This window comes from Oryzias melastigma, linkage group LG13 (assembly GCF_002922805.2).
Source record: "Oryzias melastigma strain HK-1 linkage group LG13, ASM292280v2, whole genome shotgun sequence".
Lineage (NCBI taxonomy): Eukaryota > Metazoa > Chordata > Actinopteri > Beloniformes > Adrianichthyidae > Oryzias > Oryzias melastigma.
The window spans coordinates 4728441-4752850 of NC_050524.1; the positions used below are offsets into that span (position 1 = coordinate 4728441).

The following is a 24410-nucleotide window of genomic DNA, read 5'->3' on the forward strand; positions in this document are numbered from 1 at the left end:
CTTAATACTTCAATGTCTTAAAGCGAAGATGCAAAGATTCGTTGATGTGATGCGTTGTCGCTTTGAGGTTATGTGTAGGATCACACATGTGACTTGTTGCTTTGAAGTTGTAATTAAGACACTTTAACCTCATTTTAAGCAACTCCATTCATAACTGTCAAGATAACGCTGCCAACACGACAGCAAATGAAAACACAATAAGTAAATAAATAATACACTCAATAAATAATTTGTGCGCGTCATCAATAGTAAAATCCTCCGTTTGCTCACGGTGGAACATGTCTTAAAGAAACAGGCGTGTAGTTGCTACACTATGGCATAAAAATACATAAAAATAAAAGTACTGTAAGACAAAAATAAGGCAGACTGGAACGATCCTGGAGCTAATCATATCTCACATGGACAGAAAAGCAAAATAAAGTGGACTAAACCAACATGGAGTGAACACTAAAGCACACAAGTTATTGTTTTACTTTATAAAAAGTCCTGAAGAAAACAACTCGGTCAACAGAAGACATTTATAGAAACAAAATAACACAATTTGCAGTCAAAGTAGTTTCTTCTGCCATTTGAAAAACAGTTTTTTGCAAGAGTGCAGAAAGTGGCAGAAAATATGGCGACTGAAAATCATTAGTGGAAGCGAAAGTTTCACAAGAGTTGTAGCCACTTTATAAAACTATTGTCAGTGTTCAGGATTAGTTTAAAATGTGTCAGAGGGTAAACGCTTCATTTAAAGATATTAACAAAGTGTTCAGATTTATTAAACTGTTAAATCTTTTACATTGAAGCTTTAGCTCCCAACCAGAGTTTACGTTTGAACACAGTTAACGTCAACATCTACGTGATCGATGTGAATCAGAAAAGTAATTAAATTACTCTATGTTAGTAATGTGTTACATATTGGTAAAATGTTGCTTACGTTCTTACTAATCTTTTCTAAACTGTTCAAACGTCAGACGTTGCTGATCCTCCTCACACTCTGAAGTCAGGAGTTGATCTCCACGAGCTGAAGCTCATCAGCCGTCTCATTACATCTTTAGACGGAGGCGTCCTCTCCCTCATTTCACGTCTCCTTCAGCGTGTGATGGTCACAGGGAAAGCTGTGCTTTTATTTAGATCCAGGTTTTCTATGAAGCCCTTTGTTTCCTCAGACGTGAGGTCTCTGGTTAATCGCTCGCAGGTCACATGACTCGTCCTGTGTCTGAGTCTTCTTTTTCGTCTTTCTTGAATATTTATTCATTTCTGTAACGTGATATTAAAACACTATTTTTTAGATTAATTAATTTCTAGATTAAAAGAGATAATTAAAGTTTTTTTAAATATGTTAATAATTGGAAGGTGGAAAACTATTTTTGAGCTAATTTTGCTCTATATTTAAGTGACATAATCTAATGAATCTGCTTTATATGACCAAGTAGGCCTAAAAAACAGAAAAATATGTTTGGGTAAACAATTAGTTAAGCCATTTGCATTAAAGGGACACTTCAATAAATAACTTATGATTCAGAGATAATAAAATAAACAATAAATATATTAGAAAAGTCATTTTACAACAGGCTGACTACAGCAGAACTGATTCTGGTCTGGACGGACTGGAACCTCCACTGGAAACGTCCTGGGTGGGAGGGGTCGTCTGTGCGCCCCAGAGACGTCCGGGTCATTTAGGGACGCGAGGCTGCAGCTGATCACCTTCTTAGCAAAGCAAATGACCACTGCAGCGTGGCCTTGTCCCTGGGTGTGGCTGCAGCAGACTGGACGGTTTTGAAGGATTGGATCAGGATTTAGTGGTGACTGGTAGCAGATCTTCACAGGAAGGACGCTTACATGTGTTTATACAGAAGATCTAAAGCAGGATAAACAAAGAAAACGAACAAAAAGGTCCATTCTGAGCTGCTAATGCAGTTTATTCAAACAATTCACACAAAAATCTGTTCATTTGGAATTGTATTCACAGTTAGAATGTTGTTTATGCTTTTGTGCTCCATTGTTGTTCATTTCTAGGACATGTTGGCGGTTGGGAGGATGCAGCCGCGGCATCGCCGTTTTCCCCATTAATGACCCTCTGACTCGACAAACATGTTCATTACCACAGTCTGAAGCCTTAATGAGAACCCGACGATTTGAAATTACACCCATTAGTTTATACAACAACTGAGGTTACAACCTCCCTACACAATTGTCTTAATTTACACAAACAATAGAGATCCACAAAGAGAAAACGTGGAGCTTTTGAGAAACAGAAGGCTCAAAACCTTCTACTGGTCAACTTTAATTTATTAGAAAATATTTTTAAAATAACCTTAAAAAAGAGGGAAACATGATAAATCTCTTAGGACAAACATTTTCAGGAAGTCATTTTGGCTCTTTCTCCATGCTTGAATCCATATGAGTCTTTATTTTAACCGTAAATAAGTATTTTGCCAATAAAATTACATTTAGTGTTAAACAATGAATATTACAGATCATAGTGAAAGTGATCAGTCTGCACAGCAGGGAGGCGGACATCTCTGTGGGAGCTGCTGAGGTCTTTTGTGGTTCGCCATGAGAAAGTGTCACGCCACCGACACCAAAATAACCACATGAACTCATCACAGGTTGTCAGAGCTTGGAAGACACACAAATATGGAATATGATGATAATAATGATGATGAGGAGAACCGGATCACGACCAGAGTCTGCAGACCATCTGTCATTTATCAACCCTTTTTTTAACAGAACAGTTGAAATATTTAATTCTCAAATAACGATAATCAAGTTCAAGTTGTTGGGCTGGTTTCATCTGATTTGAATTGACGGCTGGAATAGATTTGAGTGTCACTGACGACAAACTGAGTTCTACTTACAAGATGACAAAATGTTGTTTTGGTTTAACACAATTCATTTTCATAATGGTTGATTTGTCAAATATTCTTAAGAAATTATTTTTTTTGGGGGGGGTTAAAACATTTTTTTTACAAAACTGGAAATTACAGGATGTAACAAAAAAGTAAGAAAAAATATTTTTTTGTTGTCCATGAAGTGCAAGAAACTGCTGAATATTGTGTTTTTAACATGTTCTTGTGGCATTTTTCTGAAGAAAATTAAGCTTGAAATTGCTGACTTTTTTATTCAAATCGTTGTGAATCAGGAGCAGATAAAAAAGTCATTAAAAAATAAGCTTATAGGAGAAAATTGGCTCGGTAACACCTCCACCTTAATTTTGTTCTTTTTATGTAAACTTTTACCTGGAACTCACGAGTTATTATAAAGATTGCCCCAGAATTCCCTCACATATTTGGCATTTTCTTTTTTTTAGAATTTCCTACAAGTCTGCCAAAACTATTGTCCATTGATGCTCACTGGATTGGCAAATTTAGACCACAATGCATTGCATTTAAACCATTTGTCATCTGAAAAATGTAAATCAAACTTAATTCTTTATAAATCATCCGAGTTTTCATAATTAAAAGAGTGGATTCATGAATAGATGTTGTAAAATGTTCATATTTATAAGGATTTTATTTACGCAAACGACTGATGTCATATTTGTCGTTTGATAAAAAAGATCATGTGTCCAAATGATGCTAAAATCTTAGTGAAATCTTGGTGAACTTGATTAACCTGCTGTCCAATTCTTCTTCTCAGATCTACACTCGCTCAGTCATCGAACCCCTCCCACCCCCTTCAACCAAAGATGCAGCCACCTCCCCCATCACCCCACCAACGGCGGCGGCGGCAGCCGCGGTCACCCCCGCACCCCCTGCAGAAGCCGCTCCCAGCAGTCCTCCCAGCGCCAGCCCCGCCCCTGGTCCCTCTCTGCCCCACTCGCAAGACAAAACCAGGAAGAAGAAGATGTCCGACGAGGAGATTCTGGAGAAGCTACGTGAGTTTTTCAAAGCTGGCGCCGCTTCACGGCGGGTTTAATCACAAACCTTAAGTGAACATGGATGATGGAAATGTGGTTTCCTGAGACATGAATGAACGTCATGAGAAAAGACAACATTTTAGAAAGTCGAATACAAAGCAGAACATTTTCTCAGAGTTAAAGAAAAGAATCAGAAATTATAAGACACATTATTAGATTTACTCACATGAATCCCAGTTTGTACTTTTAGCTTCCTTTAACCCTAAAAGAGCTACTTACTTCTTATAGCGGCAAATAAAATAAATAATAGTAATAATTTGAAACAGAAAAAAAATAAACAGGACAAATTTGACCTGATGGGTTCTCCAGGATGAAGATACTTGTTCAGAAATTGGTAAGAAAATAATTAAAATATGTTATTTTCTTGATGATGACCTAAATATAAATGACAAAACTTTTTTAAAAATACAGGATTTATTAAAATCATCAGCATTTTTCTTTAATACTTAAGAGCCACAACAGAAGGATAAAAACGCTCCAGATCCAAGAATTTAAGGTAGTATTTAAGGTAGTACTGGTATTGCCTTGAATGCTGGGGCCACTAGGAACCGTGGGAAGAAATTGACTCTTGCTCTGACAAATGGTTTCTTTTTATTGACTGCTAAAAGGATGCTTTTATTTTGTTAAAAATGAGAAATTCCCAGCAAGTGTTGGTCATCCCAATCTTTTTGGAGCCTTTCCAAAGCAGTTTCAGCACCACAGTTTCATGTGACACGAGTTTAGAATTTTAGCAGGAATAATTTTAGCCTCTTTAAATCTCGTTTTATCACATTCTTCATTCGCATGGGTAATTCATTTAAGCCTCTAGGTGCTGAATCCTGTAAAATCAGCATTTAAGATTGTATTTTTTTAATCTATTTTTAGAAACAATAAATTACATTTTAACTATTTTACAAGTTCTGTTCGGGATCCATATATCGGATTTGGTTTCATGGTACCCATTTTTCCCGCCGCATTGACCCAGACCAGCACTCAAAAGACTGGACTGGACCTTCTTCTGTTAATAAATACCTTATATTCTGACCTTTTGGTATCTAAAAATGCAGAATTAGTCTAATATTATGTTTAATTTAAAAAAATGAACCACATTTTTACTAATGAAACTGTTAGATTTACATGTTACAAAATTTTTGTTTCAAAAATACAGTTCTTTCGTGAGGTTCTGCTGCACATTTTTCACGTTTTGAATGCACATAAAGATCCAGTGCTGCAGTTTTCTATTTAAAACTCCATTTTAATTTTTAATACTTTTAATGAGCAGCTATTCAGACAAGTCCCAGTGGAAAGTTCCACTTCAAGGATTATCAAAATCCACAGCTTTGAATGCATAAAAATGTACATATTATTTACATAAAAATGTGTTTACCTGAAAGCAGTTGAAACAATTAGATTACTAACCTTAACAATAATATAAAAAGAAGCTGAAGAAAAAGTTCAATATTAAATGTGATTTTTACAAAAATGCTAAATCATTTCAACTCTTGGAATTATAATTTTATTTTTGCAGATATGATTATAATATTAAATAAAAGTATCATATTTTGCAACTAATTTCCTTATTTACAGTCAATCAGAATAAACTTGTATTTAGTCATTAAAATGTTATCATACATTTGAATCTGATTGTTTTAAGTGTAAAGTTATTTAGCTGCTGCTCAAAACCCCTAAAAACATCCTCCTCATGAATCATAATTTTTATATTTGCATGTTTACTTCCCAAATAAAAGCTTGTATATGTTTTAAACATGCCCACCGTCCAGACGGGCTCAGGTCTCCCTCTGCTGGTAAGATCAGGATACTGCCTGTCTCTGTTCCTCTGATGGACACAGCGGTCATCCCCGCCCCGCCCCCTTTGTCCACTCCTTGCGTTTGATTGGTTGTTGTCATTTTCCATTATCTCTGGTGGTTGCAGAGACTTTCCTCTCATCACTTTCCTGCTGTGGACTCTGATTACTGACCTGCTGGCAGAGCGGCTGTCAGTCTGTCGTGGTTTTCCACCTCCATGTTTTACTTCTTACTCATCATAAGATGAGGCTTTTTCAAATCTAAAACATGTTTATGAAATCAACATCCTGTTTTTCTCCTGTTTCCCCTTTTCTCTTTCTGCAGACAGCATGCTCCTTGACCTCAACACCTAATTCAGACTGACTGAAATTCAATGTTTTTGTTGTTAATTTAAACATCATAAGTAGATTAAAGATTCAAATCTGTTATTTTTGTCTCCTCAGGGACAATTGTGAGTGTGGGAGACCCCAAGAAGAAATACACGCGGTTTGAGAAGATTGGACAGGGGTGAGTCGAGGATTTATGTGCAAACTTATTCTCTTTTTACTTTTATTTTTGCATTTTTTTTTTTTTACCAGTAAAAGTTAAATTATTACTTTGTTAATAGTTGTTTTATCCTAAACCAGTGTTTTGTTTTTATATAGTTAATTTTTATTCTCATCAAGCTAAAATTTTTGGTCTTTCAAATTAGGATTGGATTAGGATTCAGGTGTCCATTCTGGGACATCCACAAACTTCCAGTTTGGATTCAAATAAAATAAAAAAATAAAAAACACATTATGACTTAAAAAATAGTTTTCTTCACATTTCGAGTTTTTTTCAATTTAAAACATTTTAAATTTCTTATCCCCTTAGAATTACTTTTTAAAAATTGTATTAAAAAACAGTTTGGCCTACTCCAATCACCATTTACATTAATAAAAAAGTGATCAGATTAATCACACATTTGGGTTGTGATTAATCACAATGTTTTAGTAAGTAGATGTTTGTATTTTGAGCAAAAACAGGCCAGAGAGAAAATTTGTCCTTCATTTTTACTGCCTGAATATTTTTTAATTTATTAAGCATTAAATAAAATAAAATAGTAAAAATCTAACAAATTTTCCAATTTCTGGTAAAAACTCTTAGAAGTTTGTCTTCCCTGCTTCCTAAACTCCATACAGTAAATTGATGTCAGATGAGTTAGAAATGTTCTTTCCTTTGGAAAGTTTATCTTATTTTTAATTAAATTGAGAAATTCAAATAAGGGATATTTCTCTATAATCTAAAAAGCATAGAAAATGTAAATCTCTTAGATTCACTCCACTTAGATTTAATGTTTTTTAACATGTTTTTGTTGCATTTCTAAATATATTTCTTTGTTTAAATTGGGAATCAGGAGCAGACAAAAAAATGCAGTTTGAAAAAGTGTATTTGTCGTGTAGAAAATACACTTCAAGTAAAAGGGGGGCGGGGTTGCTCTGCACCAAATGTCCTGCCTGCAGCTCAGAAGCTTATGTTCTGCTGATCTGCAGAAACGGAAAACATTTTTTAGGCTAAAAACAGCATCAACATAATTAAAAGAACACTGGTATGCTTCAAAAATGGATCAAAAATGATCAAAGGGACTTTAAAGACTTCCAAAATTAGTTGCATCTACTAACTTTTATTTTTCATATTATAAAGAGACAAGAAACTCAAAATCTCTGCAAACTTTCTTGTATTTTTTGTGTCCCTTATTAGAAAAGATGTCACTGAAAGCAGAACCCATGACCCCTTTAGGAGACACATTTCTGGTTCAGTTTCTTGTTTGTTCTCATAAGTGAATGTTGTTTTTGTATTTTCAGGGCGTCTGGGACCGTGTACACGGCTATAGACATCGCCACGGGACAGGAGGTGGGTCTGTTCATAAGATTTAGTTTTCTCTGAGCTCTGCTGAACTGTCCTTTTAAGAATTATTTACTCACACTCACAGGAAATAAAGAATCTGTGTAAAAATAAATGTCAAATATAGAATAAAATGAAGAAAATGAGAGATTTTTACCAAAGCTGGTTTACATCAAATGTCTTTTATAAATCCGGCTGTAAAAACTCTTCTCACAGAACTGAACCTAAACTTTCCTTCTATCGCATTTTTCATTTCTCAAAAATAACCAGCATGTTTACAAATTTGCACATGAAGAAATTGACTTTAAAGGTTTATTCATAAAATTTGAAAAGATGCAGGTCGTGTTTGTTGTAGCTGAACTCTTATTTAGTTTAGATGTAAAGATTAAGTGATCCTCCGCTGATTAGTGTCTGTAAACTCAACTTTTTTTTATTTTTTATTTAAATAACTCTTAGGTCGCCATAAAACAGATGAACTTGCAGCAGCAGCCCAAGAAGGAGCTAATCATCAACGAGATTCTGGTGATGAGGGAAAACAAGAACCCGAACATCGTCAACTACCTGGACAGGTAAGAGAAGACGAAAAGGGTCAAAGCAGCTTTTTATATAGATTTATTGATATTTCTTTTTTTTTTCTACTAAAAAGAGACCAAACTTTCATTAAATCACTTGTTTCTGATGTTGAAGAATAAATTGTGTTTTAGTGTAAATGTTCTGAATCTCTATATGTTGGGATGATTTTGTCTATTTACAGAAAATAATAAATTAGTGAAATAACCTTTCAAGGATTGTAAAGTTTAGGACTTCCATTATTGTCTTTCTTGTTGCTTTGCTCCGCCCTCATAATTCCTGACCAATGACCGAAGAGATCTTTAGTCACATGGTTTTGTTAACAAGCTTTGGTTTGAAAAATTAAAGTCTGCTTGACGACGGTCTGAATCCAGACCAAATTCAGAGTTCAGGATTTGACCAAATGAAGCGGACTCGGTCCAAACCAACAGACTTTTCCAGTCTGAATACACCCTCTGAATTTATTTTATTTTTTATTTTTTACTTGGTTAGTTCTACATAAAAAAACAGTTTTTGTTGCCCTTTATATTTCTTTAAGTTTAGGCTCATAAATGTGACCTTATAGTTATTTTTGTCATTTTTCAATACTATGTTAACACGGGACTTCATAACAAACCCAAAACGCATTTTGAGTTGAACTTTTTTTTTCTTTTTTTGTAAAAAATGTTTAACAAACCCTTAAAACACAAATGTTTAGTGTTACTTTACACAAAAACAAAACAACCTTTCACATTAAAATGCAGAAAACATCTCGGCTCTTTTTGTTCTGCTGCTCTTAAAACAGTTTTCAAAATAAGAGACGCACTTAAGGCCCTCCCAAAAACGAGATTTATCAGCAGAACATGTGCGACCACAAGTACGTTCAAATTTTAGCAAACAACAAAGCACAACTTTAAACAAAGCAATAAAGGAGTGTCACCGCTGTTTCTTTTTTATTTTAACATTTTTCACAACAGAATCCGAGCAGGATAATGTGATGATTTTGACCCAAATAAAGAGTAAAAGGGAATTTTCTCACGACTGCTGTCTGCATTCCTGAAAGGGAAAACATAAAAAGTAAAATTACATCTACTTTATTGTTTGAATCCTCCACCAAAAAAACACTTTAAATTGGTTTCTTACACCCTGGAGATGCTGCCGCTCTGCAAAAACGGTCATAGAAGGCACAAGTTTTTGGATGTTACCTAAAAATGACTAATTATTATCAAAAGACCTCTGGGAAGTGGGAACTCTTTGATACTAGATCAAAAGATGATCGGAGCGGCACTTCAAGGCCTAATTTCCATACTTTGTTGCTTTTCTAAACTTCTCATCATCTCTACCAAAAACATCAAAGGGAACAGACAGAATGTCCCAAATGTTCCCTTTAGCCCATGAAATTCAAACTTTGTTTCTCCGGTGGAACTCCAGCGAACTGCTGCTGAAAGCCGAACATGTTTGTGTGAGCTTGGGAGACGGCTGTTACCGTGGTTACCTGTCTGCCTTTGGAGACACTGAGGAGCATTTGTGAGGCTGCTGTTAATGCTGCCGTCCCCATGGAAACCACATTCCCATGTTGCTGATTTACAGTGTCTGTGTGTTCCTCAAGTTTCAGAGGAATAAATGGTTTTTTTTTCTGAAAAGAATCTAGTTAGGCTGAAGGATGTAAATCTAAAGGAAGTGGATTGAAGCGATGCTGTGTTGTTAAGTAAAGGAAATGTGTCTCTTGAGTTATATGCATCAACCCTTTGGAGCTGTTGTGCAGCTGTGAGATAAGCGTAATCAAACTCAGTCCAAAATAAACTTAAACTTAGTTGAATATTCTATGATTGACATTTCATTGAATTAAAGAGATAATATCGCATTTATTTTTAGTTTTTGGACAAAAGCAATCTTTTATTGTAATAAATGAGGCGAAAGACGAACGTTGATCTGACAGCTGCTCCACAGAGCGGACAACTCGCTGTGGTGGGCGGGGCCAAACTTGGCTTCCTGCTATTAGAAATGCATCCGACCGAACATCCAGATGGATCAACCGCCGCCTCCCAAAAAAAAAAAATGTATATATCATTTTTCAGAAACACAATAAGGAAAACTTATGAGGAAAAAAAAATCTGCAAAAAAGAAATAAAAATAAAAATAGTGGTCAAAAGCAGAGTTTTAAACATTTAATTTGTTGTTGTTCACCAATCCTGTTAATTACATATTTGTATTTAATCTGAATGTTTGATCTTCTGTCAGGTAGAATCAATTACAATAGCTGATCTGTAATCGTTTGTTTTATATTTGCAGTAATGTAATTGCAAATTGCTTTGAATTTATGCCTTTTTTTCCTTTTTGCATCCAGAACTCCTTTTTTTGGTAGATATTTATAGGGAAAAAATGAAAAGCCATCATTAGTTGTGTGTGCGTAAGTATTTCTATTTTTCCTTTTTCTTATTGAGCCATTCTAAAGTTTGCAGCATAGAACTGCTAAAAGCTCCTGGTTTGATTTTATGAGACATGTTAAAGATTTTTTTTTTCAGATGTTAGAAACACAAACTTTCTTCCTTCAGAGGTCTGATAATGCAGATAATGATGTTCCTGTTGTTGGTCCTAGCTACCTGGTGGGTGATGAGCTGTGGGTGGTCATGGAGTATCTGGCTGGAGGATCTTTGACGGATGTTGTCACGGAAACCTGCATGGATGAAGCCCAGATAGCTGCTGTGTGCAGAGAGGTAGGACATAGTGTAGCTTTAGTTTGGTGATGTTCCCAGTAGAAGACCTCTTTAAGCCTGAAGCTGCAAACACACACGTACTTTACTGTCAAAAGGTTTAGTCAAAGTGGTGCCTCACGATGATGATTCCTCTTCCTGTACAGTGTCTCCAGGCCCTGGAGTTCCTTCACTCCAACCAGGTCATCCATCGGGACATCAAGAGCGACAACATCCTCCTGGGCATGGACGGCTCGGTCAAACTCAGTCAGTGACCAGAAATGCTCAGCAGATGTTCCAGTGTTTGTTCTTTGATTTACTGTAACTTTTCAACCGTTAACACAATCAACTCGCAGTTCTAATTCAGAATCTACTGGAATGACGTTGATCATTTTAACGGTTGAAAAGTTTCAGTATTTTTTAAAAGATTTGGTGTTTAAGTGTCACCGACGACGCCTCAGGTGTTAAAGGGTTAACTCTTTCGTTCTTCTCCTCTAGCCGACTTTGGCTTCTGCGCTCAGATCACTCCGGAGCAGAGCAAGCGCAGCACCATGGTTGGGACGCCATACTGGATGGCTCCGGAGGTCGTGACCCGCAAAGCGTATGGCCCCAAAGTGGACATTTGGTCTTTGGGCATCATGGCCATCGAGATGGTCGAAGGAGAGCCGCCGTACTTGAATGAGAATCCTCTTAGAGTGAGTGTGACTCATTAACATTTGTTTAAGCAAAATATATAAAAATAAAAAGTAGATATATGGTACTACCGGCAATAATGGTAGTGTGAATGCTGTAAGTTGAATGTGGCTGCTGAAGATGCAGACGCTAATATCTGAAACTGGTGATGGTTGAAAACACTGAACCTGATAGCTAAAAATTCCGAAGCTGTTAGCTGAAACTGTTAGCTGTATACGTTGAAACTGATGGCTAAAATGATGAATTTCATAGCTGAGTATGCTGAAGCTGGTGTCTGAAAATGCTGAAACTGTAAGCTGAAAATGCTGAAACTGTGAGCTGAAACTGTTACCTAAAAATGCTGAAACTGTTACCTAAAAATGCTGAAACTTTGAGCTGAAAATGCTGAAACTTTGAGCTGAAAATGCTGAAACTGTGAGCTGAACATGCAAAAACTGTTACCTAAAAAATGCAGAAACTGATGATTAAAAATGCTGAAGCTGATAGCTAAAAACGCTGAGGCTGATAGCAAGAAATGCTGAAGCTGATAGTTAAAAATGCTGAAGCTGAAATATGCTAAAGCCGAAAGATTGTTAAAATATTAGCTAAATGCCAAATTTGCTTTAAAAAAAAAAAAGAAAAATGTCTAATTTTGCCAAACGGCTAGCATAATGCTAAAGTAGTAAATTCCAATTTTGCCTAAAACAACTAGAATGTTCCTAAAATAATAGCTAAATGCCAAATTACATTTAAAAACCCAGTAATTGCAGAACATTTTAAAGTTTGAATGCTGTCTCTACATGAAAGTATGTGGAAGTTCACAAGTTTCAAAGTGCACAAATATTCTGTAGGATTTGAGCAATTTCTTGTTCATTTCCTATAGGGCATATTCTGCTTAATATTTCAAAAACTATAAAGTTTATAAGTACCTAAAGTACAAGCAGTAATGTCCTGAATGAGCTGAACGTTGTGAAACCAGGATTGCTGAAATTGCTGAAAGTCTGATTTGAGTTTTTACATGCCAAATAACAGATGGAAAGGCGCAGGAGAATCACTATCTTGTAATGTGTTGAAGCATTCACACGATAGTCATTTATCTGGATTTAGTTTTTTAAATTGAAGACGTTTCACTGGCGAAACGTTACCGCCTGAGCTCACAAATTCAACATTTCTAATTCAAAATACAAATCTTTATTGATTTCCATGGACATGCTAAAGAACACCATGGCTACACGTGTGGTTTGTTTGTGGAATGTCTGCCCCTTAAATGGCCACCAGATGGCAGTAAAGCTCCTGTCTCCTTTTCACCTTGCAGTTCTCCTTTTTTCTGTTCTGTAGGCGCTTTATCTTATTGCAACCAACGGGACCCCAGAGCTGCAGAATCCAGAGAAACTGTCGACGATATTCAGAGACTTCTTAAACCGATGTCTGGAGATGGACGTGGAGAAGAGAGGGTCTGCTAAGGAGCTGCTGCAGGTACTTCTGCCAACAAAATCAACATTTTAGTGGTGTTTAGAAATACAGAAACCAAAATAAATATAATACATCGGACCAAAAGTTTAGTCAAATACCTGTTTGAACATGTGCTGTTCAGAAGCTCTACAGCTGCGTTTCCATTGCACGTATGTGCAAAAGTTCATCAAATTTCTAGAAATAAAAAAAAACACACAATTTCACAAGTACACTGTTTCAAATCAGAATTATGCATAAAAACACAAACAAACTCGCACAATAAGTCATTCAAAAACATGGATGTGAAAAAACTTTGATTTACAGCAGATTCTTCATCATCTATCAAAGGAGACGTCAGCGTCTTATTCAGGTCATGGAGAGCTTCAAAAACCACCTCGTCCAATGCGTAAAAACTTTTTTTTCAATAAATGCAAGTTTTTTTTTCTATATTGTTGTGTTTCCATTAGACACATTTATTAATGCAAATCTGATTTGTACAATTTTATAGTCGATGGTAATGCAGCTACTATAAGGTGTGGAAAAAAAACACGTCAGTCATTTTACACTTTAAATATATTGAAATGTGGGGAAAAAAGGACATTAAGATCATAGTGAAGGACTTTAAATACTCAAAAGTTAATTGTTGATCACTAAACTAGTTTGACAAATAATATAAAAGTTAATTATCTCATGTATTAAAAGTAAATACATTAATTGTTACATTTTCAAATAAATATTGGGTTTTTTTTGTGTGTTTGACTGAGATAATTTCTCCCAAGAAAGATATTTTACTGTGGATAATTGACAAAAATACTGTGAATTGAGACAAACCCAGCTTCTACAGAGCATATCAAGCACGTCACAACATTCTGACTGTAGTAAAAAGCAGGTGTTTTAGGTTTGTATTCCACCTGTACTGATAATATTACTGGCATAAAAATACAAATCACATCTTTTTTCACTGAGAAATTCATAAAAGTCGTAGCATTAAATCTCTCTGATCAGTCAGAGACATTGAGTTTCTCCCATGACGGATAGAGTAAAGGAAGTTTCTTTATTACAAACCTTTTCATAAAAACTTCCACACTGAACAAAGATGTAGCCTGAAAATAAGGAAAAAGCATAAATCTTGAGAAGAAAGTAGTAAAATAATCTGTATATACAGTCTTAAATGTAGAAACAAGAATTTAAAAATAGAAGCTAAAAATAAGTTCAATAGAATTACTTCTAATTAAATGTTATTCTCCACAATAATACATATGTTTTTTCTAAGCAAATTGTTTGTATTTTTTAGTTTTATGTACATTATAGGGCTGTCAGATTTGTCGCGTTAAAAACGCATTAATCTGACACGTGCTTGACGCCGACAATTTTTTTGACGCATTAATCGCGGATTTTCCATAGACTGTATATAATGGGAGGACCTCATAGCTCGATAGGTCCATTATTTTTACAGTCAATGGGATTTTCTCATACGTGCCTTTTCATACCGCGCGCGGGGGCGTCCCGTCCTTTAACTCACCGGCTGATCTCACTAGATCACCGGCGGGTCTCCAAACTCCGAGATGCGACCTAAAACCGGCCGGCGCTAGGACGTGGAGAGCTCCTGCACTCTAACCCAGCTCCGGTTCGCGTCCAGTACCACGTCTGGTGGTAGGCCTACCGGCTCGCGTCCGGCGCCGCATCCCGAGAGCTGCGGATCCCCGACGTTCCGGACAGCAAGCGCACCGGGGGATGTTTTAAATGTTCTGGAGGTTTAAGCGTGATCCAGCCCCAGCATAGCGGTCTGTCTGCCGGCATATTCATCACATGAACTCCGCTGAGCTGCAGCCAGAGAACGCGGCGGCAGTAACAGACTGTCAAACTATCCACAGAGTATCCCGCTTTTCTCAGTCTTTAATGTTTTAAAAAACAAAAGTTAATTGGAAATGATAAATCTCTATTTCATTTATTACTGCAGTTCAGCAGAGGAGAATAAGATTTGGTCCTGACAAAAAATGAACATGAAAGTGTTATGGAAATTTTATTTTTGATTTTTTTTATTAAATTTAATGAATGTTGATTGAAGTTTTGAATTTAAAATGCCCTTCATTGCACTTGGGCTTTTGTTAGGCATTTTATGTTACAGCCTTTTATTGTTAAGAAAGTTTATCTCAATACAATGTTACAAAATAAAGTAGTTCTGATGAAAACTATTAATTTTGTCATTCTTGTTTTTATAATTAATGTAGAACTGCTAAACTCCACGAACCACACATTTTTTTCCTTAAAAAAAGGCCACATGTAAATTTGCGATTAATCGCGAGTTAACTCTGGGCAAAATGCGATTAATCGCGATTAAAAATTTTAATCGCCTGACAGCTCTAGTACATTATTTTAGTTAACTTTGATTAAAGTGACAAAAACAAGTGGAATAGATGGAAATGACTCATTTTAGAGCAAAAAATGAACAAAACAGAAATACGAACGTAGTAAAAGTTTCCCCATTGTAATATTAGATCTTTATAAAGTCTAAAATTAGAATTTATTCTCAAAACAAAATCTGCATTTTTGTTTCCTAAAATAATGACAATGATTGCCAACTTTATTGAACATCCTTAAAATTAAATAATAAATTAGTCATTTAGCTTTTTTTCATCATTTTAATATTTTTTTATTTCTAGATTGTAGACCTTAATGAATCGAAACAAATCTCGGTTTTGAGAAAAGCTTGGAAATGTGTTAATCCAACAAAGTTAATTTATTTCCAACTATGAAAAAAGAATTTCACTTTCGTTGTTGCTTTTAAGTAGAAGCTACATTTAGGTCATTTTAGAGCCGGAGTGGTTTGTTGCATATTTGTGACAAAAGGCATTAAGAGGTTAAGTTATCCTAAATGTCTCAAAACAAGATTTGAACTAATATCGTTAGATAGATAGATAGATAGATAGATAGATAGATAGAACTTTAAATACCATAAACCAGGAGAAGCTCCAGGAAGGGTTTGTGTTCAGCTCCGTATCTCCCAGCTTGCCGTTTTTCTGTTCATTTTCTTCTTGTTCTAAAATGAAACATTTCTTTTCTCTCTCCTCCGTTCATCCTTTGCCCCCCCGTCTCCTTCCACATCACCCCCCCCCCGGCTTCTTTTCATTGCCCCCCTCCCCTGGTGTTCCTCTCACAGCATCAGTTTCTGAAGATGGCCAAGCCTCTTTCCAGCCTCACCCCCCTGATTCTTGCAGCCAAGGAGGCCGCCAAGAACAACCGCTAGCTAGCTTTGCACTCGTCCTCTCTCCGCCTCCTGCTGGCGTCCGCCGTTCCCTCACGGGAAGGAAGGTGGCGATGGATGGCTGCTGGATTTTGACGTTTTTTCAAACGCCTTCAGTCGTTCCATCCTTATGTTTTTGTGTTTTTGAAAAGTTCCTTCGACTGTTATTTTCCTCCCTCTTCACCTTTGACCTCGAGTCTGCCCCCCCCTCCTGCACATCTGCCGCGGAGAACGAAGGATGAACCTCTTCCAGCTGCACCGCCGGAGTGAGACGCAGGAGCAGGTCGCCGTGGGACGAACATCTCAATGGAGCCCAAAGACTTGGATCAGCGTCCCGGACCAGAACCGCCGGCCTTCGTGTGTGTGTGTGTGTGTGTGTGAGAGCTTTCTGTCGGTACTTTCATCTGGTGTCCAGTTAGCGCACGTGTCCGCCACGCGCTGCCTCCCTTCTGTAGGTTTATGTGTAGATCTGGGGACATTGGGTTCTTTTGTTTTTGTCTCAAGTGTGGAAACGCTGCTGCGCCCAGAGCCACTGATGGACGGAGTGAGGATTTTAGTGCAGTTTTTACTCTAATTGTGGTACTTTTGTCCTCGTCAGCAGCCGGCTGGGGGGGAAAGCTGATTTAAATATTTTTAAGGTGCTTTCTAGACAAAATAATTAAACAGGTTCGGTCCAATCAATGCATTCCAACAAGTCTTTTTTTGTTCAGGATGATAAAATGATCCCTTTGTGTCACATTGAGCTAAAACCACCTCCAGCAAACAGCAAACAGCTGCTAAATGACAAATACGACCTGGAACTTTAGGAGAGTTCCTATCACCATATGTTTTATCCTTTTTCATTCCTCTGGGGTCAGTATTTTGGTTTGTTTTGCTGTTTATTTAGTGATCCATTAAATTAGATTAAAAAAATAATAATTTTAGTTTTTGTTAGTTGGCATACATAGAAACTGATGACAAAAAAAGTAGAATTTCTGTTGTTCTCCTCTCTGCCTTTTGATTTTACATCACATTTGTCCAAAAAAAAAAACTAATTTTCATTATTTTGTTGTATGTTTTTGTACCTAAGATTCCATATCTCTGTCTGTGTGACAGGTAGAAGGTGTTGTTATGTGTTGATCTTTTTCATTTGGATGCTGCAGCCTCACCGTCTCATTTGCATGTTTTCCATCAGCAGACACCTGGAGGATCTGTGATAAACAGAATTAAACGGACAGAATGTGGCCGATCAGCTCCCTGAGAAAAACACATTTCACTCAGAGGACGATGTTCCGTCTGCCCCACATGTCAACACTGATAAACACATTTCTCAGGCTTCTTTTTTTTTGGCTTCTTTCATCCATCCCGTTCTTACCTGCTCCTCAGTGAGATTAATGGTTCGGCTCAGTTTCTCTCTTTTATTTTAATGAAGAATGTTAAAGGAGCTTCATCTGTTCGAGGTGGATATGAAGGTGTGATCTCACTTAACTTCCTCTCACCAAAAGGAAATAAATTCAAAACATTTTCATGAAGTTTCTATCAGCCGATTGAGATGATAATTAAAGCTCTGAAATGTGAATCTGGCTCGCTGAGCTGAACGGCGCCTCATTAAAAACTTTAATATCTGAACGAAGAAGAAAAACGAGATTTCATGGGGGTTCTGTCAAGCTGGCTCCATCCGCGGCTCTGGGACGCCACAGTCGATGGGCTCATTGAGAAGCTGTGATGACGAGAATGTGCATGAAAACCTTTTTTATACGGTACGTTTAAATCATTTATGAAAGTACTGAAGCTTTTCCTTACAGGTAATGAAGGACGTGTACAATAGGTGAAGGTATAACTTAACCCTATTTTCTGAAGAAACTTGTGAAAACCATGAAGGTACAGTGTTTTTATTTTTATTTTTTGGTCTGGAGAACCCCATGAATACGATCTGTTTTTCTGTGCTAAAGAACAACATGATCTGTAAAGGAATCGACCTTTTTTTCTGTTTCTGTTTAAGGTCTGCGCTTTGGTTGTCTTTAAAAGTTGTTTTTGGATGCTCAGAAGGTTTATGTGTTTTCTTTTCTGGAAAACTAACGTTTGCTCAAAACTGTCACTTTCATTTCTGCTTTAAATGTTTGTTAAATGTTATTATTTTGTTTCTTGTAGTGACGACGTGACTCTGGCCTTAAACTGTTTCAAAGGTGCAATACTGCTATTGTTCCAGGCTGATGGTTGTGATTCTCTGCAATGATTTATTTCTTTTAAAGTCTCATTCGGACTATCTTTTATTCTGTTGTAAAAGCATTTTTTTGGTCATTTTTAGAACCAAAAAAGAACAGTTTCAGCAGAATTCATTAGAAATTCACCTCTAAGTTGTGGGTACCATTGGTGCAGATCAACCCCGCCCCCACTTCCCGTCACCTTTCCTGAGAGCAGGGAGCTTGTGACCCACCCAGCATATATTCCACACCACAAATATACTCTTTTTCAAAATATATGTTTTCATCTGCTCCTGATTCATAACAATTTGAATAAAGAAATACTCAAAAATGCAATTTTGAGGTTAATTTTCTTTATATAAATACTCCATCATGATGAAATTGCTACAAAAACGTGCTAAAAACACAATTTTATAGTAAAAATCCTATTGTGTTTTTTTTTTCTCATGATGGAGGACATATGAAGATAATTTAAGATTAAACTGCCTTTCTGGATCTTTATTTAAACTGTAAGGGATCAGGAGCAGCTGAAAACCAGATGTTTGAAAAAGCTTGGGATTATGTCGCAGCCAAAGTCTCCCTTCTCTCCAATCCTGCAGACTTGCAGACAAAATGATACATTAACATCAATATCTGCAAAACTCTCATATTGCTTCGTGTTTTTCTTGTGCTACGCTAATGTTAGTCTATGCTTGTGAGGTGCCATAAGCTAGCAGGAGAGGGTGTAAACAAGAGCATGCTGGGAAATTACCTTGGCTAACTTGTGCTCCAACTGTCCCGCCCACAACCCAAAAGTGAATTTCTAATGTACTCCTGCTATGGAGAGAAAATGGACTCACTGCGATTTGTGTGTAATTATTGATTTATTAACTCTTACATTTTGTGCATAAGTACAAAAATTATAACATAAAAAAAGCAAAATACAATTTACACATGCATAAATTAACATTACAACAGCTTGAAACTAACTATACGCACGAATTGTTACGCACACACAAAGCCACAAATCTAATGTGAGACTTTCATGTCCAATATTTAAACTACTGGAAATGATTTTACAAAAGAAGAAATATAGTCTCAGTGGGATCTTAAAGTCGTATTTTATTTTATTTTATTCCATTTTGGCCTTTTGAATGTGCAGACAACAGCCCCAAACTCAAAATACTAATGAAATGCTCCAAAATGGAAACACTGATTCACAGATCAGTCAAGGAGAAGCACAATCCAGTTTCTGCATGAACATGCAAACTGACTGTAAGGGCCGCAGCTCTGATGTGAAGCCCCGCCCACTAATTAGATTGACATTAGGTAAAAGTTGGGAAAAGCTGCCCTACATTAAAAGGTCAATGGAAAGCACAAGAATGGTAAATACCTTAAAATGACGGTGATACATTATCGGGAACTTCCACTTAAGTCAAAAGTCCTCAGGTGATTTTTATTGTCATGTTATTTCTGTAGAAACTCTGAGGTCAAACACACTTTTTCATTCCACAGTAAATTTTATTAGGAAATGTGTCCCCTCTTGCTGCTCTATGCATCTCTAAACAAAAGAAAGGAAAAACCCTTCAACCTATTTTTAGACTCAACCAAACGTGCGAACGGCGCCCCCCGTGGGTGCACTCTCACAGCTCTCAAACGCTTTAGGTGTTTGGTAATTGATTCCTTTTGAGAAAAAAAGTGGCCGCCAGCTTTATGATGTTGCACAATCTTCGCCACGCCTCAGTTTTTATTATGAAGCCATTAATGAAGAAACCACAAACCTTACGAGAGCGTTTTCCGAGCAGCTTAAGGCGGGATTCTCACTCGGTGTGAGCCCTGTACGGACCGATCTGGTCTAAGTGTCTCAGAGCCATAATGTGTCTGTTTATATCATTCTTTTATGATTTTTGAAACATAAAAAAATAAATTATACAAAAACTGAAATCCTGTTTCATGTTTTTTATCCATAAACTCATCATCCACAGGAGGAAAAATAACCCACGTTCAAGCAGGTTAAGCAGCTTTTATAACCTTAAAGATGGTTATCAAACACCTTAAGCACACTTCAGATGACCCAATTTGTCACAAAGAAAACCAGTAAAAGCTTTAATAACCTCTGGATCGATGTAAGCACTTAACACCATAATTCTAGTTAAGTCTGTTACAGAACCCAGCTAGAGCCAGGCACTGCGCCGCAGAAGTACTGAGATCTTTTTTACTCCTATCACCATTTTCTAAACCTCTAAAGCCTTTTTGTGAGTCAGTTATGTAAAGTATTTTCCTGGTCTGAGGGAAGGCTAGAACTGAGCTTTAATGGCTGCCGCCCACTGCCTCTTTGCTCCCGTGGTGGTGAAATGAGATCCCATCTCCCCCGTTTCGTCACGCTCCTTTAATTAAAAGTGGTAATTACTGCTCAGCTGCTTCCTGAGCTCTCCTTTTCATCTTCAGGCGCCCGGAGAATGAGTTTTCAGTTGGGCTGAAGTTGCGTCACAATGTGTGAATGGCTGTGGATGCCGTCCAGGCCGTTGCATAATGTTAAACTTTCATTAATGTTGGCGCCCGCAGAGCTCGGGCCTGCTGGCTCTGAACGTGACATTCAGGACTGCAGAGCTGGCAAACGGAGCAGAACGTCGCAGGAAGCAGCTGACCGGACCTCCTCGTGGTGCGAGGCGTTTTACACGTGAGCACCAAACGGGTCGGTCAAACCAGGTTTATTTAGTCACTACATGAAACCTGATCACAAGAATGTCAAATACTCTGTAAAAACTTCTGCTTGGTTGGAATTCTTTAGTCTAAATTGGTATTTATACACTCATCGGACACTTTATTAGGCTTACTAGTACCGGGTTGGACCGCCTCAATCCTTGGAAGTACAGATTCAACAAAGTACTGGAAACATTCCTCAGAGAGTTTGGTCCATATTAACATGATAGCGTCACAGCTTCTGCAGATTTGTCGGCTGATTATCCCCAATACCGATCTCCTGTTCCACCACATCCCAAAGGTGCTATTGGGTTGAGATCTGGTGACTGTGGAGGCCGTTGGAGTGAATTCATGGTCATGTTCTAGAAACCAGTCTGAGATGATTCCAGATTTATGACATGGTGGAAGTAGCATCAGAGGATGGTAAACGGTGGTCATAAAGGGATGGACATGGTCTGTAACTATGTATGCAGGTGGGCTCAGTTGGTATTAAGGGGCCAAAAGGGTGCCAAGAAAATGTTTCCCTACACCATTATACCACCACCGCCTGTCTGAACTGTTGTTACAAGGCTGGATGGATCCATGCTTTCATGTTGTCAGCAGAATTCAATTCAATGCATTTATTTCTCAGGGACAGTGCACATTAAAAGCATTGGGTGCAATGAGCCAGAGTTAGCCCAGCTGCTATTTTTCATCTGCTGTCCCAGGACAGATGTTATAATTGAGAAGAAGAAATGGAGACTCAGACCAGACAATATTCTTCCAGTCTTCTACTGTCCAGTTTTGGCTAATTATAGCCTCAGTTTCCTGTTCCTAGCCAACAGAAGTGGTATCCAGCGTGTTCAGAGCTTATGTGCATGTCCCAAGTCCGGGGAGATGCAGAGGACTTTGTCAGAAGGGAGTTTTGTGAATCAGAACTTTCCTATCCGATTGGTCGTGTTCCAGGTTAACGAGAACCTCCATCTGTGTTATTGACCTTTAGGCTGGAAAATGGACTCTTAGTGGTGGAAGAAGAGTAGGAGGAAGATATTTGTAGACAGAGAGAGAGAGAGAAAAATAAAAGCAGGAGTGAAGGATTTTGGAAAGAGACCTGATGGAACAGGAGCAAAATGTATGGATTGGAGTGTCTTCCTGCTGTTTTAACCTGAAATGAATGGAAAAAGGAACAAAGGATGAAAGATCCTGAAGGACGAGTTTTCTTAGATTATCTGGAGACATTCTTGACGGAGGTAGATCAAGAAATACAGTACATTCTGATGGAATAAGTCAACAAATTCTCCATCATTCTGCAGTTTTCTTTGCAGGCCAGGCTTCTGTCTCCTCTCCAATGCAGCACATTGTGTTACCATGGAGACTGAGCTTCCATTAAAACTTTACCATGACAGAAACGGTGACTTAGGGCTTCCCTAGTTTTCTTTTTTCCCAGTGATAGAGTGAATGCGTGTCGCTCCCAGATGCTTGCAGTCATGTATCTTCCTCTGCTGGCTCAGGATGGAGACTAATGAGGTGCTTTCTGCTGAGGTGGCACTGAGGGAGCGTAACGTTCTGTGACGCATCGCTGGAAAGGGCATGCAGCAGAGAAGGTGAGATATACAGAGAGGGAAATGAGACGCTGACAGCTAAGGCTCTTAAGAAGGTGATGAGAAAGAAGATGAACTATTAGAACGGACTGACGTTCAATGATTTAAAGTTCAAGGGTAGAAAATATCTGCTAAAAAATCCTCTTTTCTGGGGAGGTCCGTGAGAAGGGCCCAGCATGCATTCAGTGGCATCCACGCCCAGTGAACCTGGCCCCCTCCCCCGCGGCACCAGACACCAGCCCACAAGAGCCCTGACCCCCTCCCTGCTGAGCCGAACGGAAGTAGGACACCCACACCTGGTATGGACCGCCTGGGGGTGAAAGATCGGGCAGTTGATGTACCCATCAAACAATACGCAAATTGTGCACTGTTTATTTGTAATTCATTAGTGATTCATTCGTCAATTAGGTCATTTTAAAGGGTCACCGAACCCTAAATTAACTTTTTTTGGCTGTTGACATCTCTAAACGGGGCTTTAAAAGTGCTTCCTGTTGGCCACACTTTTGATAAATTCAAATAGACTTGTTTAATTCTTGAAAATATAGTCAAAAGCGGTCTGTGTGTTGCCCCCTACAGGTTGAATTGATGTATTACAGTTGAATTTCGTGATTGGTCAAACCATGTAAGTTTCAGAAGTCTCATGATCTAATGAGAACAGTCCTGTTCCCCAGCCACACTCTCTGACTGGATCTTCACATGTCAGCTGTGGGCGGAGTCAACCTCCAACTTCCCTCTTTGGTGACCCTTTAACACATGCGTAGTGTATACGTAATATAAAAGTTATACATCGGTGGTACGTGCTTCAAAAGTCTGTTAGACAGACGTGGAACGGTCGTGGAAAGCCACAAACTTGCGTATGAGACTCTTAAAAATCATGCACAATTGTGTAAGATTTAGGTGATAATAGCATATAAACCATGTAAAATATGCATAAACTGCGTTTTTGTTAGCAGACCAAAAATTCTGAACATCTCAAAACCAAATTCACGTCAAGACCTGTTGGCTGAAACCTCAAAGGACATCTGCGCACATCTGCGTTTGACAAACGCAAGAAACACTTGTAGATGTATATCCCACATTTATCATGAAAGATCAAAATTTCTTACGCGGAAAATGCACAAAATCTGCGACACAGCCTTCATACGAGGAAAGCAAAGACGTACATGGATCTGCTCGTTTACAAATGGATACATCAGAATGGAGTGAAGCTCCTGACCCGCAGATTGTAGGTTTTACAAAACATCTCCAAGCTTTTTCAAACCGCAGAGAACGTTGAATCTTAACATGGTGAATTTCTATCCTGCTTATTGGATGTAACAGCAAAAAAGACTATAGATTTAATAACACGTCTATTTATGTCCCGATTTAGAAGGAGCTTATCCTGTTCTCGAACATCAACAGAGGTTTTTGCACATGTGGTGCATCATCATGGAAAATGTCAACGACTTTCAGCAGTAAGGTCAAACTTTAAATAAACCTCTGTTCTCATTATGTTCTTGTCAGAGAGCACAGTTTACTTGCTGCTGCAGGGGAGATAACAGTTTTTATGTACAAAAAAACAAAAAAGAGTAAAGGTTTGCCCCAGTCGGTCATGGTGATTGATTGGTGTTTGTGTGAGAACAAAAAACACCCGAAGAGGAAAATACAAAGATATGAAACCCCTTGTTGTGTTTGGTTTGTGTAAATATTGATTGTTGAAGTCATCCATGCGCCACGTGTGTGTGCATGTGTGCGTGCACGCTCGTGCTGGATGAAGTTCCTTGGTGATGCAGCAGACCCCCCCCCCTCCTTATTTCTCAG

General features: G+C 37.8%; 1 protein-coding gene across 2 annotated transcripts in view; it reads left to right on the forward strand.

The window, feature by feature from the left end:
- Nucleotides 1-20267, forward strand: part of pak1 (p21 protein (Cdc42/Rac)-activated kinase 1) — a 63168-nt gene extending 42901 nt beyond the window's left edge. For both annotated transcript variants that reach the window (XM_024276612.2, XM_036214723.1), the window contains exons 7-15: nt 3625-3862; nt 6133-6196; nt 7516-7564; nt 8012-8124; nt 10704-10821; nt 10965-11064; nt 11296-11492; nt 12808-12945; nt 16082-20267. In XM_024276612.2, coding sequence (XP_024132380.1) covers nt 3625-3862; nt 6133-6196; nt 7516-7564; nt 8012-8124; nt 10704-10821; nt 10965-11064; nt 11296-11492; nt 12808-12945; nt 16082-16168 — 1104 coding nt within the window. In that variant the 3' untranslated portion in view covers nt 16169-20267. The remainder of the gene's footprint in view (nt 1-3624; nt 3863-6132; nt 6197-7515; nt 7565-8011; nt 8125-10703; nt 10822-10964; nt 11065-11295; nt 11493-12807; nt 12946-16081) is intronic.
- The last annotated feature ends 4143 nt before the right edge of the window (nt 20268-24410 follow it).